Raw genomic sequence first — 19,804 nt, forward strand, 5'->3', positions numbered from 1 at the left:
TATATATATATATATATATATATATATATATATATATATATATATATATATATATATATAAAAAAGTTACCAGCCAACTGGTAGTAACACTGTTTTATATATTCATCTCTGTGGCTTTTTTGATTCACTTTTGGTTCTTTGCGAGTGATAATTTTACATTATATTAACCCTCGTGTGCTGTTTGGGATGTTTTCATCCCCTCTGGGTTGATTTGGAGTCTTATTTTGGCCACAATTTTCTCTTGGTTTCAGCAAATTGAATGATTTTTGGTGACATCTTATTTTGACACATATTTTAGGAAAGTACTTTGAAAAGTAAAAAAAAAAAAATTCAACTGTACACTGGGAAATTTACTACCCTTTCATTAAGTTTGTGGCTGTTTTGCCCCTTTGACTTCCATAATAAAGACATTTTTTGATTGCAAGTGTATGACACCATATAATCATGCATTCTTGATTGTTGGTGATTTTCGCTGTTGCGAAGAGGTAACATGTATTTTTTACTGTTGATCTCTACAAATCACATTACAAAAAAAGCTTAGTTTCTGGTTTAAAATTATATGGTTATATGGAATATAGTGTTGCAGCTGAAAGGGCATTCGCTGCCTAAAAAACATGTGCCGGATTAGTTGGTGGTTCATTCCGCTGTGGCGACCCCAGATTAACAAAGGGACTAAGCCGAAAAGAAAATGAATGAAAAAATGAATGAATGGAGTATAGTTTATGTATATGTGTATCTGTTTGAGAGAGAGATCTTGGCGCACTTACCTTGAGTGTTTGAGCAGCTCAACTCTTAGAACAAAGTGAACAAAGTAAACATAGTAAGTATATAAATATGCACACACACTATAATTTGTTGTTTTACTCCATATAAATCTCCATATAAATGTCGAAAAAATTTTTGCTCAGGCCTATATCTAAATGGTTAATGGTGCGAACTGATGATCAACAGTACGAATTTAAGGTTTTACCGCTTCCCAACAGGGAAAACCACTATCAAGAGTGCATCATTATTTGGTGTCATGGTTTTGCAATCAAAAAATGCCATTATAATGGAAGTCAATGGGGCAAAAACAGCCACAAACATAATGAAAGGGTAGTCAATTTGACCAATACACAAGGGTTAAATAAACGGCTCTAACACCAATGTGGAGCTGCAGGTGCACATCTGTTGATGTGAATGCCCTGTATTGGACGCCAAGTTTGGCTTCTGGCATTATAATCTTTAAAGAGCGGTGACTGAGAAGTAACGGGATGTTGAATCGTGTTCCTCCGTGAAAGCCATTGAGATCTCTGTTGTCCAGTGGTGAAGCTCGGATAGCTGTTTTGTCTGGCCAGGACAGGTGCTGTTGGGAAACTCTGGGTTCTGGGCTTACAAGATTTCTGTTGTGTGTGGTCAGCAGTGTTTCCAGCAAGTCCTGTTGGGCACATGGGGATCTGGAGTTTCTCAGTTGGAAAGTTGAGATCGCCGGGATTTGACGAGTTTGAGGAAAAGCCAGGAACTGGTTTTGAAATGGCATAGAGTCTGCGAAACTCCAGGTCGAAAGGTTTCACCCCACTGCCTTTGAAAAGCACAGCCAAACTTCTGTGAACCTGCCAGGACAGCCAGGTGAGACTGTGAGAGGGGGAAAGGGGTTTCATTATAAGTGAGCTTTCATCATTACAAGCAGCTCCAAATGTGAAGTAACAATATTTATTTGCCGTAAAACAGCGTTTTTATGTACTTACTTTTGTAATTGTGATTTGGAAGAAGCTGCTTATGTCGCAGAAAAATGATGACAAAATTTGTGACTAGTTCTTTGCAACTTATCCTCCTAGGCCACATACACGTACAGCACATTGAAGTGTCTATTTAAAATACTTTGAATGTTTTATATTTTGTTACAGACATACAGCGTCATCCTGCAACTGTTTTGCAGCATATGAAATGTCCCAAACACTATGTTTAACTGTCCAAAATGGGCAAAAAAATATATATTTTTACTCTCTGACAGCCAAAACATGTTAAAAAAATATGTGGGCCATTCTTCAACTACGGGCACTTCTAGCCTTATGAAAGTTGACAAAAAAAAAACTTCACGTCAAAATGAACGTAACAGCCTCATAAGTTTAAACAGTTTGTCTAGTTTTAAGATCTGTAAGAGGAAAAACTTAGATAAGAAAAGAAACATTTTTACCATTGTAAACTGAACAAATGTCAATTCCACCACATCTCAATATACAGCTTATTTCAAAATGAAATTATGGCAGTCAAACATTGTCTAAGATCATTTTTGTATCTAGTTTAACCAATCTTTCTACAATATTTACAATAATTATACATTTGTCGATGAAATAAGTTAGCTGTATGCTGAATTGTCCACATGTCACCCTCTAAAATGTAATATTAATTTGGTTAAGAGCTTATTAGAAAATAAAGAACTGAATTTGTATATTAAATAGAGAGAGAACTTATACATTGTGAATACACTTTTAATGTGTGATGAGAACTTTATAAATATATTTTTTAAAATGTGTGTGGTGATGGAAATGACAGTGGTGGAAATGACAGCTTCACCGATTAGCTTTGAAGTAATACTAGCCTTTTATATATACAAAACACTCTTATTTACCTTAATCTTGTTTGGTTTTTAAAAATATCTTTAAAAGTACAACTTGTTTGGAAATGACGTAGAATGAATGTATTTCCTTATCAAGCAATATTTACCTTGATTTTTCCTCAAGTGTTGTTGATAAAAACTCAAATTCCCTCCATCTTGAACATGTTCTCAGATGGCACGATTCATTTTCAAAGAAACCACCAAAATAATCTCACACAAACTTTTTAAAGCGACATTCCAGTGTTGTGGTGAAAATGACTCTGATACTGTGCGACAGCTATATTTTGTTTAAAAATCAATATTGATAATAGTCTCACATTAATAACTATAAAATATTTACGTTATTTCACTAGTGCTTAAATAAGATACATTAATAGATACCAGATAAATATTTTAAAATGTTATTTTCATTTTTGAAGTTTAAAACTGGGTGTGTGACAAGGTGAAAACAGTGATTTTGACACCTAAAAGGAGGTTGAATAATATGAAAACTACATAATAGAAAGGTAGTACATTTTTGTAAAGTAGGTTTTATTGTTAGTTTGACAAAGAAAGAGGAATTTGAATAAAATGATATATATTTTTGGACATATGAACAAAGGACATAAAAGTGCCCACAGTTGAAGAATTACCCATCTATGTGTTATAAATGCATTAAAAACAATCAGGAAAAAGTGATTTATGGAAATTTGGACCACGAGGCCACATATATGAACATCATTTTTCTCTAAAAGTACATCATATCAAAAGATGATACTTAGGTTTATTCTAATTAGGTTTCAATAAGCCCAAATAGCAAAGAGAGATAAAAAAAAAATGGATGTAAAAAAACAGCTTGGGCCTTAAAAGGTTAAATCATGTTTAAATCATGGCTGAGAGAGCTCAAATGCATTGCAAATTAAGAAAATGCATGCAAATAGTGCTTTATAAAACAACAGAGTCCCTGCCTAACATTATATGTTGTCATTGAAAGCCTTTTGACTGACTTTTTTATTACTATTATGTGAAAATTTCAGACAGGAAAATGAAATAGATGTAATGTTTACAACCAATTAGTGTGTATTGACAACATGAAACCTTTGAATTGCACAAATTAGCATATTTATTAAGTAATACTGTTAAGTAATATGTATTTATATAACACATTTATCGTGTATGGCCATACACCCAAGGCACTTCGCAATCATGAGGGAATGCTCCACACCACACCACCACCAGTGTGCAGCATTCACTTGGATGATGCGACTTCAACCACAGGACAACGGTGCCAGTGCACTCACCACACACTAGCTGTTGGCGCAGTGGAGAGACAGTGATAGATCCGATTCGGTGGATGGGGATGATTGGGAGGCCATGATGAGTAAAGGCTGATCGATGGAAATTTAGCCAGGACACATTGATTACACCCCGAGGGCCCTATCATACACCCGGCGCAATGTGGCGCAAGACGTGGCGCAATACTTGTTTGGTAGTTTCAGCTTGGCGCAAGAGTCGTTTTGAGGCGTTGCGCTACGCTGTTTAAATAGCAAATGCATTAGCGTTCATATGTGCGCCCATAGGCGTTCTGAGGCGCGTTGCTATTTTGAGAAAGTAAAATTGATTTTTCATTAGACCAAAACAAACCCGGTCTAAACTCCGGCGCAGAGTTGCGCCTCGCTTACACACTGCTTAATACGCACAAGAGAGCAATAGGCAAATATCTTTACATATGAAAAAAATTAAACATTAAGGAAATATATAGGATATAATAAGAATAGATATAGGATATAAAAAAAGGATTAAAATATTACAAAACATATTATTTTCTAGCCTACATAAATATGAAAAATCACTGCTTTTATGCCTTCATCTCGGGAGGCTTGTTCAGTTCATTCATAACAATTTGCTTTTGTATAATGTTATTATTATTAGCAGTACTATTTATTATATCCATATTTATATTTGTTTTATTAAAACAAGCTTATAGATTTGCCCACCTGTCAGGTTTAAGACCATAAGGGGCACAGCATTTGTTTTAGGATATAACTCAGGTTTTTGAGCACACCTAATATTGTTCATTTATTCGTTTGCTGGAAATTAGAACTGAATTTAGAAATAATTTTGAAACGAATATTTGTGCTTAACAAACGCAATTAATTATTTATAGACTAATTGATGTCTGTGCGTAAAGGTTTCCCTATCCAAGAGCGAAAGTGAAAGTGATCAATTATCTCTCATTCTCACGCAGTAGATGCTCTGTTTAACAGTTTTCTGTTAAAAAACTATTAACTGTTAAGTTTGCTTGTGAAATGCTCAGTTTTTCCACTTCCACTTACTTTACGTCCTGTAAATAGCGAATGCACTTATGGCGCGACGCAGCTGGGTCTTAAAGGGAATGGTAGATGAGGCTCTAATTGGTTTATTCTCAAAACACACCTATAACTTAAGAAAATAAACTCAACCCTTTTAGACCATGCGCCTTGGCGCAAAGCGGATTTTCCCGTCCTTAAATTAGCAAAAATGCGTTCTGACACGCTCTGAAAGCGTTTGCGCCCTGCGTTTTGCGCTCTGCGCATGGACCGTCAAAATAGAGCCCCTACTCTTTACAAGAAGTGGCATGGGATTTTTAAAGACCACAGAGAGTCAGGATCTCGGTTTAACTTCTCATCCGACAGACGGTGCTCATTTATCAGAACATTTTTGTCACAAATAACAAAAATGAGTGAATTCTACATACAGCCCCTTTAAATTTCTCCAAAATTAAAACAAAATTTAGATGGTATACCTGTAGGAGCCGACCAGCACTTTTGTACAGTCCACAATAATGAACTTCTCCTTTACTTGTCCGGTGAACTTTCTGCCTGATTTCGCACAATAAGTGTCACCTTCAACACTACGAATGGACATTCTCTGTAGGAAAAAAATTAGGATAAAAACATAAAAATAAACAATCCACACATTTTTCATTTAATAACAGAAAAAAAACAAGCTGTTAGTCATTGTGAAGAAAGAACATTACATACTGTACACTGAGTTGATATTTATTATACAATGGTACATTACATATCTTTAATGTAAACTTAACAACATTTTTTTATATTTAACATATTGTCATTTAAGTAAGAGAACAGAATGACTTACAGAGAGGTGGGACTTGTTGATTTTGACATTTTCACACATGTCCTGAAACAGCTGTAAATTAGTGTGGTCCAGAAGCAGGTAGACGTACACACTGCGCTTTCTTGTGGCCTCAAGTATGTCACAGAAAATCTCCACATCGCTGAACGTGTCCATAACGATCGCCAAAACCTTTAACGAGAGTCATTTAGTGAACAATAATTGCATTGCAAATAATATTTTCAGGCTACTGCAGACTGGAAATGTCAGACACTTTCCATTAATAGAGTTACAAAAAGGTTTTCTTGTTTTTTAAACAAATAAAAGAATATTTATTAAGTAGAAACATGTTTATTTCTTATTTATAACTAACCAAAAGTATTTTATTTAGGCTGCTTTACCTATTATTTTTTTTTACAGTAAACATTTGTTTACTTGCTTTTAAGCAATATGTATTATATGGTGCTTTACAGATACATTGTATTAAAATTAAAATTAACAGTATTTACTGTTAAAAATCATTTAAATTGACAATACAGTGGCTCAGTGGTTAGCACTGTCACCTCACAGCAAAAAGATCACTGGTTCGAGTCCCGGCTGGGTCAGTTGGCAATTCTGTATAGAGTTTGCATGTTCTCCCCATGTTGGTGTGGGTTTCCTCCGGGTGCTCCGGTTTACCCCACAGCCCAAAGACATGCGCTATAGGTGAATTGAATAAACTGAATTGTAGTGTATGTCTTTGCATGCGAGAGTGTATGGGTGTTTCCCAGAACTGGGTTGCAGCTGGAAAGGCATCCGCTGCGTAAAACATATGCTGGATAAGTTGGTGGTTGATTTCACTGTGGCGACCCTTGATGAATAAAGAGACTAAGCTAAAGGAAAATGAATGAGTTGTTTAAAATAGGGATGCATGATATATTTACAGATACATCAATATCAGCCAATAAATGCTTATTTGAAGGTTATTTTTATCTCTCTGATAACAAAATTCCAATTTTTTCACATTTTAAGTTGGGGATGAACCGATATAGCATTTTTAACCGATACAGATAACCAATATTGTTTTTTATCCGATATCTTTAAGCTGATAAATGACGTATTATATCCACTGTTGAGCTACTTCACGTGCTTGCTGTCTCTTTTAATAGTTAACTGGTATTTTGATCTTAGTTATTTTTAATGATTTGATTGCTTGAATCGTTTTTTTTATATATTACAATGAAAAAAAAGTTGGCCCTAGAAAAGAATTGTTGATTTATATAGTTCAAAGTTCAGTTCAAGCTTTTCTGATGTCAGCGTTTTAAAATAGCAAGTTCAGTAATAAAGTATGCACTGCGCTCTAGCGTTTTTTTTTTTTACTTTGGTGCATTAATCTTGATGTCACTCAAAGGGTCATGATTTGCCCTTGTTAATTAATTAATTTATGTAGATTTATTTTACATTTATAGGGGATACAACACACAGGTTTTCCTGTCTTCCTCAGTGTGTGACACAATCCTCTTACTCCACCCTCTTATTTCACAGCCAATCACATCACGTCATCAACTAGACAACTGCTATGCGTATCTTCGTCAATTTATACAAAGCAATTCTGACGGTGCAAAACATTAAAAATACATTGAGTGTAGCTATAATGAAATGAATCATGAAATGAAAACTTTAAATTAACTAAAAGAATTATAAATATATATATATATTTATATGTATATATACATATATATATATATATATGTGTGTGTGTGTATATATACACACACACACACACACACACATATATATATATATATATATATATATATATGTATATATATATATATATATATATATATATATGTATATATATATATATATATATATATATATATATATATATGTATATATATATATATATGTATGTATGTATGTATGTATGTATGTATGTATGTATGTATGTATGTATATATATATATATATATATATATATATATATAAATAATTTAATTTACTTACAAATTAAGCACAAATAAACACAATAGTTGGCCACTGTGCTGTACAACAAGAAAGCAAAAAAACTGCTGTATAAAATATCGGTTATCGGTCAAAAACTCTATATTGGTTAATTCCTAACTTGCGTTAATCTTGATAATATCACTCAAAGCGACATAATTCACACTTGTTAAATAAGTACACAACATAAAAATACATTGAGTGTAGCTATAATTAAACTAATCATGATATGAAAACTTTAAAATAACGAAAAGAATTATAAATATCGGCTAATATATATCGGCCTCCAAATTTAAATATATAATTTCATTTACTTACATAAGAAGCACATATAAACAAAATAGTTGGCCACTGTGCTGTACAACAAGAAAGCAAAAGAATAAAAAAAAAGATATCAGTTATCGGTCAAAAAGTCTGTATCGGTTAATCCCTAACTTGTGTTAATCTTGATAATATCACTCAAAGCGATATGATTCACACTCAATACATTGATACAATACAGTGTAACTATAATGAAATTAATCATAATATGAAAAGTTTAGAAAAGAATTATCAGCTAATATCGGCTAATACTAAATCTAAAGAGTTATCATTTCATTTACTAAATGACAGCTGGCCACTGTGCTGTATAACAAAAAGCAAAAGAATAAAAAAATATTGGTTATCGGTATCGGTCAAAAGTTCAATATCGGTTTATCTCTAACTTAAAATGTGAAAAATTTGAACTATATATACATCAGCAATGCAGTTTATAATTGCAGTGTGCATCTTCCTTGCATGTCAGAATTAATAAATAAAGTAATAATGTCTTAAAAAGGCTCCATGAAATTTAAGGTTCTTACTTTTGTTGCTTGCCTGATGAGCTCCCGCAGCACGTCTTTCATGGAGGACGATTTGACTGACTGGAAAAACACTTCCACACTAGGAATACCTTGCAGATGGTAAGTCCAGTCTGCCACCGGCCAGCCGTAGTCCAGAACTGGAGGCTCGCTTTCAGTGGCCACTGGAAAGTACGTCTCAGAAGAAACTGACGGAGAACTGGACATCTCTTCATCCCCGTCGGCCTCGTCCTCATCAGTGTGAGGCTTTTTCACGTGATTTAAGATGTACGCTTTCTCCTCCGCAGACAGAAAGTTGGCTTCATTCTCTTTTCTCAACGCTTTCTGATATCCATCAATCCCTTTGTCCAGGAGAGCATCCATGGCCAGTCGTGTGCTTTCATTATGGCTCAGATCCAATGAAGGCACCATGGCGTTTGGGTTTCTCATCTCCTGAACTCTTTTCCGCATTTTCCCCATCATCTTTGGCTTCAGGTAGCACTGCACGGACAGTCCATTACTTACGAGATTCATGTTGAACGCGTACGAGTCGCATCTGACTGGTTGGCTCTTGCTCTTTCAGCTTTACTTGTTAGCTGTCTTTCATGCTTCACAAAGCCAGACGCGTATGCTTTCAAACATGGCCAAAGGCGCTGAATGGTCCTGAAGGTGATCATCAAATGTTCATGTACCGTGCATCTTTTCAGGTGCATGTGCTTCTCTGCACAATAAGAACTCATTTGTCATATCTGTGAATTTAAATGTGAATGCTAGTGCTGCCCTGGGGCTCTGAGGAGAGGAGTTTTTTGGCTCCTCCTCAGATTAAGGGAAGTTAGTAGCTGCGTTCGCAGACGGGTTTACCTTCAGGCCTCGGTGGGTGGGGTTTTGTGGTTTACAGGTGAGGTGTTGACTGAGTAATGAGACTAGAGATCCTTTTCCATCACAGAAATTCAATTGCATGAGTGACAGGTTTGGAGATGCAACTGTCAGATTCACTTAATCCATGCTTCACGTACTAATGCACCTGTTCTTGTTTCCTAAATACCCTTATGTAAGATTTTAATGTCTTGTACTTATAGTTCTGAAACCTCACTTGTTTTTTTCATAATTTAAAAAGTCATTCTAAACACCAAAAAATCCAGTACACAACCTTAGTATACTATACATCTCCACATCTGTGGTACAAGCGTAAGCAATAACCTCAAAGCATGCAGCTTACTTTTTTTTCAGATTTGTAATTACAGTTTTACAGTCGCTAACAAGCGTTTGTCCAAACAGTTGTCACATTTTCAAAAGTCTAAACACAATTAGCACAGCTTTGGTCTTTTGTGGTCATACCATTCAAACATTTTATGTTGTTTTCACCTAATATGTAGTCAGTGAACACATTTCCACAATGCTTATATTTTCTTAACAGACAGTTTTGTAGTATTTATGAACACACAACATCCCACAATAGCAAAAACAATATTTCAACCCATAGATGCAGTATAAAAACCTCTGTTTCCACAATGATATCAGTTCAAAAATAATATCAATATAAAAATATGTATCTCAGCTGATAATCAGCAAACAGTTAAATAATATTTTTTATGATTTATGTTGGGTACATTGGGCCAAGCACAGCTGATTCCAGTCTGACTTAGACTCTATTACATTTACACCTATACAGTAGGACAGAGGACTTTGAGGACTGATGTTAATGAAAACATGAAGATTGCAAAGATTAGAAACAGTAATTTTGTGCTTTTTTTAATCCCCCACTTCATCTGGGTTTTTTGTTCAGAATCTTGTGTGTTTGGTGGATATTTTGTTCACTGTAAGCAATACTGTAAAACCTTTTCTGTTTGATCATACCATGTTTCTGCTGTACCTTCTGTAGTAAACAGTAAAGAAAATAAAATGTTTATGCTTTTGGTCAAACTTTATTTTAATGTCCATTTGAGTATTAGACTGTACCGTATGCTTAATATCTGTTGATTTGTTGATTTTAAGTCACATTGCACCTTCATGCCAACTAATTCTCATTGGATTATAAGTAGACTGTTAGGTTGAGGTTAGGGTTAGTGTGTTGACATTCTTGCAAAGTTTCTTATAGTCAGTTAAATGTCTGTTTAGCAGCAGTATCAACAGATATGAAGCAGTCAGTCTACTAATAGGGTACATTCCAAAGAATACTAATTGGACTTTTAATTTGCCAGTAACCTGGGATAAGCGCTTTCGGTGAACTGTATGTCAAATGCAAAATCAGCGCGTTTAAGGTCTGTTATCTTTAAAAATCAGCAATTTCCACTGCCTGAGTAATATAGATATGAAGTGATTCTCAGATTGTACAAAGAGCACTGCATTAAATTTTATTTTCCCTGCCATGTCTTTACAATATGAGCGTTTATTTTACCGCAGTATATTTAATGGAGCTTCTGCGCTAGCCTGCCGATTCTGACGGGCGCATGCGAGTAAACAGCTTTTTGTTTTGTTTTACGCTTGAGCAACTAAATGAATGCCAAAGTCTATTTAACTGATTGTATTTTAATGACATTACAACATTGATGCTATAAAATGGAAAAAACAATAACAGGTCACCGGAACTTTATCAGTATGGTAAAAACACTAGCTGGGCATATACCCTACACTCAAATGGACCATCAAATATGCTTTTTACTGGAATGCCATTAAATTTGAACAATTACTGTACATGTGGAAAGTTTCCAACCAAGAAATTTAGTGTCAGCACGGTGGTGCATGCAAATACCTGTAAAACTGAAGCATAAAAGTCTCTGCAGTTTTTGTAATGTCAACAACAGTCAGTATTTTGAAACCTTGTGTACTTTGACTGACTGCATGCACCTTGTGAAGTGAAATCAAGTGTTATTCTTCAACAGAATGATTTCATTTTGAGTCAGATTTCCAGTGTTTTGGTAAAGCTAGTGTGTGCAGAAAAAGATGTTCTATTTTAAAATGAGGAGTTAGCATATATTTAACAAAATGTATTTTTGAAAAGAAAATTATTCATTTGGCCAGTTGTGTTTTGTAGGTGTGAGTATGTGTTAGGAGTTTAATAAAAGTATTTGAAGTATGGGTAAGCGATTTAAAAGAAAAAAAAAGTTAAATAAAATATAGAAAGTGCAAATGAAAACCTTAGATTTACAATAAAGAATCAACTTAAGACACATCTAGACACCAGAACAGTAAAAAAATAACCTGAGCATTGCCCAAAAACATTGCTTTTTTATAAATAATGCTGGTTTTAGTATTTTGTCAAAAATAAATTATAATAATATTAATAATGTTTTTTTTTTCTTTTGCATATGTTGCACCAGCTTACACAAAAATGGTGCTAAACAGTATTAAAAGTTGCTGGCTTGCCATCATAAAGGAGCCACCTTAAGCGCTACATATCACCTATATCTTTTAAGATGATGATATGTAGAATCTTAACCACCCTTAAATTCTATCTTCTGCCACATTTCCAAATGATCAACTAGAACTCAAGTTATTATTTGTTGTTCTTACAATCAGCATCGATGACAAGACTTTTGTCATGTAGTGTAATATAATGAGCCAAAGAACCACTTGGTAGTGCTAAATATCACTTCAATTACCACAAAGAACTGCTGAAGAACCTTTTTTGTGTAGGATATCATAAAGGATTTCGAAATACTTTTGGGAAATGATGACTTGCCAAACAAAAATTCAAAAAACTACTTGATAAAGCATGCTAAAATGTGTAAAAATGTTCTTTAAGGAAGCATAAAAAGGAATCAATTACATAAATTTGCAAGAATCTGATCTTTTCCAGAAAACATCTTCATCCAGTTGCTTTGAAACATATCTGGCTAGAGCAACTTTCTTATGGCTTGGGATGGCTGCTTTTAACATCCCCTTTAGCTTGGCTAAATCTAGGGTTTCTGGATAGTTCGCAGATACCAGAAACAAGCTCTGCTGAATATCCAATTTACTCAAGACTTTCTCAGTCCATTGTCTCACCTCCTCGACAGCCTTATCTTCAATCAAGTCCACCATGGAAATCACTAGGTAGCACTCTTTGCCCATGGAGGACGCTTGCTGCAGAAGTTGTATGGTTCTCAATCTAACCCTTAAAGGAGACACCAGTATGTATACATCACACAAAGCAAGCACAGATGCCACCTGTTGGCCCTCAGAAGAACTGAATGCATTGGCTGACAGGCTGCTAAGATCACCTATTTTTCCAAGTCCAGGAAGGTCCCAAAAACGGACGTTGTGGGAATCAGGGAGGGCATACTCCACAGCCTCTTTAGTGGTTTCAGTGACACCAGTTAAAGCAGCGGTTTCATTACTGTTCTTCAAGCCCAGGAGTGCATTGATCAGGCTGGAGCTGCCACAGCCCGTCTCACCCAGCACACCGACATCCAAGCGGAAGTGATCCAGAGCTCCAAGGATCGCCTGGAGTTTGGAGGGATTGTCCGTGAAATCTCTCGTCTGGGATAGCTTGGAGATCTGGTCAAGGTCATCTTGGTTTATCTTCATGGACCTTAAAGCAGTGGAGACAACGAACCTGAAAAACAACGAATTTGTAAGATAAGAGCAGATTCTGTGAGTGCATTGAATTGCCATGCTATTCAGGCTGTTTTATTTTAGTCTGTGCGCGTTTACTACGCAAACTAAGCTACTGGAGCAATGTGGATTTCTTAATGATGCTGGTAATGCAAGGTGACGTGAACACACCAGAGACTAGTATCTAAACCATGACATGGTGTCTAAATTGCGATCAATAATGAATGTAGGTTCTAGAATAAGCTTTCTATACACCAATCAGATTTTACAATTACATTTAGGGATAACATTAGGAGCATTAGGAGGGTCAAGTCAAATGCAATTTCATGGCAATTTGTAATTTTTTTTTCATTTAGTGGTCAATTTATATTTGCACGATCTCATTTATGCATTTTAGTACAATTTGCTCCAATGACGGTTGGGTTTAGTGGTGGGGCTTGGGGGAAAACCGCCTTTTGTAATCATTCATTCATCCATTTTCTTGTCGGCTTAGTCCCTTTATTAATCCGGGGTCGCCACAGCGAAATGAACCTCCCTTCCAGCTGCAACCCATCCCTGGGAAACATCCACACACACACACACTACGGAAAATTTAGCCTACCCAATTCACCTGAGCCGCATGTCTTTGGACTGTAGGGGAAACCGGAGCACCCACGCAAAGGCAGGGAGAACATGCAAACTTCACACAGACACGCCAACTGAGTCGAGGTACGAACCAGCGACCTTCTTGCTGTGAGGCAACAGCACTACCTAGTGCGCCACTGCCTCGCCACCTTTTGTAATCATATGAATGCAAATGAATAAGCTACTTTTCTGACAATGCATCAAATAGTTACCTCGTATAATGTTTCCTCATGAGATCGGGCTGGTTAAGTCTCGAGTATACAAACATGGTTTTGAAAAATTTTAGCTCCAGTCCTAACTACATACACCTGAACCAGCAGCACAAGGTCGCTGCCTCTGCTTACACTGCAAAACGGTGTGTTGGAGCAGGCCAATGGTATCTGGCTGTAAACTTGCACCAGATCAGACCAATTGCTCTAAACTGAACCAGTTAAAACAAACCAAAGGCAGTAATGTGACAACATCCACATCAGACATTGGCTAGACGAATTTCCTGAACTGCATTTTCATTGGTCAGAATTAATGCAAGAGAAACTCACGAAAACACACGAAAGTAAGCTGGTTTAGTCCAAAAAAGTGAAGTACTTTTTGCATTAGCGTCAATTCGATGTCGGTTCACATTCTCACCACAAACAAACCACTCCAGAGTTTGTTTGAAGGAATACCGAGACCACCACTTTGAGCAGGTCTCAGTACGCTTGTTTGGTTCCCTTTTGGTACACACCAGGGTGCGAGTGCTGCTTTTTACACCTGCCCAATCCAACAGCAAGAAAAAGGCAAACAAACTCTGGTATGCTTTAACCAAACTAACTGAGGCAAATGTGAAAGCACCCTTAGACACACAGCATAGAACTAGAGACATCACCGTAAGGGGTAGGGGTACACATTAAAACAGGGGTGCTGCTTCAACAAACCCATTTGCTTCAGCCCTGCTTCAACACACCCATCTTTAGGCATTAAACAAGCCTTAAGCACTCCATTAGTTTGATCAGGTGTGTTTAATAAGGGTTGGAACTAAACTGTGCAAAGCTGCGGCCCTCCAGGAGTTTGACACCTGTGCATTCAACGCATGCATGTCTAAGAGTGCATATCTGAGCGTGCATGTGCAGCCAGCCCTTCTCAAGCAGGTTGTAGTTACTTTTACAGGATACCACTGATATGGTTTCTAGTCCATTCTCAAACTGTTCTCCACATGTCCTCTCCCCACTTATTAACAAGTTTAACTCTGGCTCTTACATAGGCTACTTACACGTCTCAAACAGATGCAGGGAGCAGGAGCAGAAACATGTCAAAGTCGTTTGCGTTAAGTTATAAATGATAGAGATTAAATAAAAAAATAATAATTCTCACAGAAATGTTGTTCTGGGACAAACCCAGACCAATCCTTTTTGGTCCCAGAATAACATTTCAGACAACCTATCACATTTTCTGTTAGGCTTAGGGTCAACATTAGGAAAAGGGCTTGTACACAATCATTAAATATTAGCGTATGCTTAGGCTTAGAATTAAGGTTGCAGAATACAGGTTGGTTAAAAACGTTTTCTATTCCAGTATTAACAAAATATTAACCATGAAACTGAGGACATGTAAGGAGATTTGGGTAATGTTCTTCAAATGGAAATTGTCACGTCACACACATACACACACACATCTATATAGACACTTTATTAGGTACACCTGTCCAACTGCTCGTTAACGCAATTTTCTAGTCAGCCAATCACATGGCAGCAACTCAATGCATTTAGGCATGTAGACACAGTGAAGACGATCTGATGTAGTTTAAACCAAGCATTTGAATTGGGAGGAAAGGTGATTTAAGTGATTTTGAACATGGCATGGTTGTTGGTGCCAAACGTGCTTGTCTGAGTATTTCAGAAACTGCTAATCTACTGGGATTTTCACGTACAACCATCTCTAGGGTTTACAGAGAATGATCCGAAAAAGAGAAAACATCCAGTGAGCGGCAGTTCTGTGGACAAAAATGCCTTGTTGATGCCGCACCATAAAGCATGAATCATCTCAGACTGGTTTCTTGAACAAGACAATGAATTCACTGTATTCAAATGGCCTCCACAGTCACCAGATCTCAATCCAACAGAGCACCTTTGGTATGTAGTGGAATGGGAGATTCACATCATGGATGTGCAGTCAACAAATCTGCAGAAAATGCGTGATGCTATCATGTCAATATGGACAGAATACTCGGAGGAATATTTCCAGTACCTTGTTGAATCTATGCCATGAACGATTAAGGCAGTTCTGAAGGCACAATGGGGGTCCAACCCGGTACCATTAAGTTGTACCTAATAAAGTGGCCGGTAAGTGTATACAATAAACAGAAAGAAGTTGACTTACTGTGAATCGTCAGTCAGTAATTTAGGAATCTTAAGTTCCTTTGTAATGGCCACTAGAAACTGACTGAAAGCCCTAATCCGCAGCTCCGGCAGGGCTTCAGCGAGCACCTTGGTGATATCCTTCATCTTCACTAGCTCTGAATCCTGTGAAGTATTCGAAGGACCATCTGTTGAACTGCTCGTTTCTCCAAATGCTTTTTCACTTCTCTTCTGCAGCTCCAGCTTTCGAGCTCTCATTCGTTCCCAGGCACAGGTCATGCAAGGCCCTGACGGCTTCTCCTCCAGCACGTCCCAGTCCTGCTCAGCTTGAACCAGAAAAAAAGGCTGATCTCTGTCGTGCAGTTCCATTTTGATCCACATGTGGTCGTCCTTGTGCTGTTCTGAAGTGAGAATCAACAGGACGTCATAGTGTGTGGATTCATACTGTTGGTTGCTCTGCTTTATGATGGAATTTGAAGTCGGATGGCCCTGCACTGTCCAAAGGCGAACATTTGGGAATTGACAGTGTACAAAATCAGAAATGCCACTGCCTATGTATTGTGTATTCTCAGATATCCGTACACGTTTAATCTTACTGCTCTGATGATTAGCATTCAGCTTTATGCTAGGTTCCTCATCTGCACTTTCCTCTTCTTCCCATTCTTCTTCATCCTCATCAGTTTCTTCTTCCTCGTCATCATCTTCATCTTCAGTTTCCCATACCTCCTCTTCCATTTCCTCATCTGAACCACTGATTATTGAAGCCAGCCGAGCGTTAGCCTCCTGGGTCCCTCCAGTCACAGCTATATCTAATGGAAAATGCTCAAATAGTTGTAGAGCCGCCACCAGCCTGCTTTCAAATCCAGGTCCCCTGAGGGAAAATCTCCACGGGGCAAGCAAACATTTGACCTTTTCATCCGAAAGCTTCCCTTCCATCTTAAAATCCACCCTGAAGCAATTAAAAACATTTCATTACATTTGATACACTTTGTTGCTAAGGCTAATTCCAATGGTATACGAGCATATTAGCTTTAATAATAGACACAATGGCGAACAGAATATAATGCAGTCATTTCTCACCTGTTCTCCAACAATGAAAGAGCAGCAAATGTGCATCCTCCGTCTTTAAGTCCTCCTGGATGAGTTTGTTTGCTTGACAGTCAGCTGAGCTAAAGTCAACACTTTGTTTGACAAGGTTTCAAGTCGACATTGTAAACAGTCTCCAGGGTGTTAAAGTTTGTTAAAGAATCATGGTGTACTGCTTAACTCTTAATTAACCCGTTTATTCCCACAGTGTCTCCAAATAAATAACTCCATTATTAAAAATAAAGGTTGTTTATTAATAATTCCACAAAAAAACTTTAACATCTACAGAACATGTCATTGCACAAAAGCTGACCCAATTTCCTGTGGCACCATTATTTTTAAAGGCATAGTTCATCTACTAGCAATTACTCACTATTTACTCGCCCTCAAGGGGATCCAAACCTTCATGAGTTTTTTTTTTCTGATGAACACTTAAGATTAAGTTCACTTTATTTAAATTTACATACTGTATATTTGCACTTTTACAACAGCCACAAGGCTAACAAACATGCTTTACAGCAGGGTATGTTTAAAATATCAAAGAATAAACAATAAAGAGTAAACAATAACACTTCAGAATTGTGTGTGTGTGTGTGTGTATGTATATGAGCAATATCACATGAGTATCAGTGTGCTATGGCTGTATATCAGCACTGGTGTGAGGCGTGCGTTGGCATGAGGCCGCAGTTCGACGGCACAATCTTGTATATAAAAAGAAAATCAAACACAGAGTCTAAAACCCTTTTGTATTAGGAACTACTTTCTTCCACCATTCATTCACATCTGCAGCTGACGTCAAAACAGCAGAAGACGTTACTAATTCACCAACGTCACTTTAGAGCTAGTATTTGAATGATTCTCTATAGCGTAATGTCGAGCGGCGCTTCTGGTGTGTGACCCCCTTTAAGGTGATGACAAAACAGCAAATTTTGCTCACATTTTAAGATTATAAGGCTGAACGTGACATGAAATGCCATCCGTCTACAGAGATCTCTCACCAGACTGCTGTTGGGTTTGCGATAAGGAGGGACAAAGCTGAATCCAGCTTCTTATTCGCAGCTTCTTATTGACTCTAGCCGGTCCACCCTAAAAACCATGAGGCTTCCGTTTTTCAGCTTTTATTCACGCTCAAGAGAACACACTGAGCAAGGGCTTATTATGCGGTTCTGGCGCCATCTTGTGGATAGACAACATCAACTGTCTTTGGCCCCCGACGAGCTTTCAGAAATTGTAAATATTTAAAAATATGCACTATTCTTACAAATAAACTGCATAGTTGCAATTTAAACAACTACATTCTCAACTAAAAAAAAGCCTCAAATGTACATTTTGTTGTCTAACAGCAGTAATATGTCAAATTGTAGTGTCTCTGCTTGTTGCTTGCTGTATGTGTGATGTTACTGGCAAAATATCGCACGGCTATCAGCCAATCAGATTCAAGAACCAGACAGAATTGTTGTATATATACTTCATATATATTTATACACCGGTCAGAAGTTTGGGGTCAGTAGGATTTTTAAATGTTTTAAAACACGCTTCTCCTGCTCACCAAGGCTGCATTTATTAAATCAAAATACGTACAAAAAGTACAATTGTGAAATGTTATAGTAATATATAATAACTGTTCAAAAGTAGTTTATCATTTCACTGAATCATTTATTCCAGTGATTTTAAAGATATTTTTTAGCTTTATTACTCCAGTCTTTAGAGTCGCATGATCCTTGAGAAATCATTCATTCATTCATTTTCTTTTTGGCTTAGTCGCTTTATTCTCTTTAGTCTCTTTATTAATCTGGAGTCGCCACGGCAGAATGAACCACCAACTTATCCAGCATATGTTTTTACGCAGCGAATGCAATTCCAGCTGCAACCCATCTCTGAGAAACATCCATACACACTCACACACTACGGACAATTTAGTTTACCCAATTCACCTGTACCGCATGTCTTTGGACTGTGGGGGAAACCGGAGCACCCAGAGGAAACCCACGCGAACACAGGGAGAACATGCAAACTCCACACAGAAACGCCAACTGACTCAGCCGAGGCTCGAACCAGCGACCGTCTTGCTGTGAGGCAACAGCACTACCTACTGCGCCCTGCTTCAGAAATCACATTATTATTATTATTATTATTATTATTATTATTAATAGTAATAAAATCAATAATGACTGGAATAATCACTATATTTGAAACTACATACAATAAGAAAGCATTTATTTAAAAGTGTAATAAATTTGTAACAATTTAACAATTTTTTTTTAAATAAATGACACCTTATTAAACAGAATAATTTTCTTTAAAAAACATGTACATATATATACATACACACATACACACACACACACACACACACACACACACACACACACACACAAAAACACGGTTTATGTGCATTGTTGACTTTTTTTAACTATACAAATACGAAATAAAAATATTTATATAAAAGTAATAATTACAGTTAAGTGGCTTTATTGGTTACTAAACCCATACACAGTAAGGGTATATAGCCTATATGTTTATGACCATAAGAAAACAGGTAGCAACTGATGTACTAACTTTTTAAGTTGGACATGGCTTTTTATGTTTTTTATGTCTTAAAAAGTAGTAGGTCTTTAGTAGGATAAAGAAAATAGAGGATTTAAAAAGGCAAACTCTTCCACAGTCATGGACCTGCCACTGTGAATAACACTTAAGAGGACATTTGAAGAATGTTAGAAACCAGT

General features: G+C 36.7%; 2 protein-coding genes across 2 annotated transcripts; both read right to left on the reverse strand.

Annotated features, from left to right (window-relative positions):
- Window positions 1-132: 132 nt before the first annotated feature.
- On the reverse strand, window positions 133-11,583 carry sack1a (scaffolding CK1 anchoring protein A). Its single transcript, XM_087288161.1, has 4 exons — window positions 8,524-11,583; window positions 5,720-5,887; window positions 5,364-5,488; window positions 133-1,614 (listed from the first exon to the last, which is right to left on the reverse strand). Exons 1-4 carry the CDS (start codon window positions 9,031-9,033, stop codon window positions 1,137-1,139), a joined length of 1,281 nt encoding a protein of 426 aa, XP_087144287.1. The 5' UTR covers window positions 9,034-11,583; the 3' UTR covers window positions 133-1,136.
- A 635-nt stretch (window positions 11,584-12,218) lies between these two features.
- Window positions 12,219-17,409, reverse strand: zmp:0000000951. The gene is made up of 3 exons (XM_087288121.1): window positions 17,073-17,409; window positions 16,015-16,941; window positions 12,219-13,036 (listed from the first exon to the last, which is right to left on the reverse strand). The coding sequence occupies exons 2-3, from the start codon at window positions 16,926-16,928 to the stop codon at window positions 12,265-12,267; spliced, it is 1,686 nt and encodes a 561-aa protein (XP_087144247.1). The 5' UTR covers window positions 16,929-16,941; window positions 17,073-17,409; the 3' UTR covers window positions 12,219-12,264.
- Window positions 17,410-19,804: the final 2,395 nt, after the last annotated feature.

The sequence above is a fragment of the Danio rerio genome, chromosome 16 (genome assembly GCF_052040795.2).
Source record: "Danio rerio strain M-AB ecotype USA chromosome 16, GRCz13ab, whole genome shotgun sequence".
NCBI lineage: Eukaryota > Metazoa > Chordata > Actinopteri > Cypriniformes > Danionidae > Danio > Danio rerio.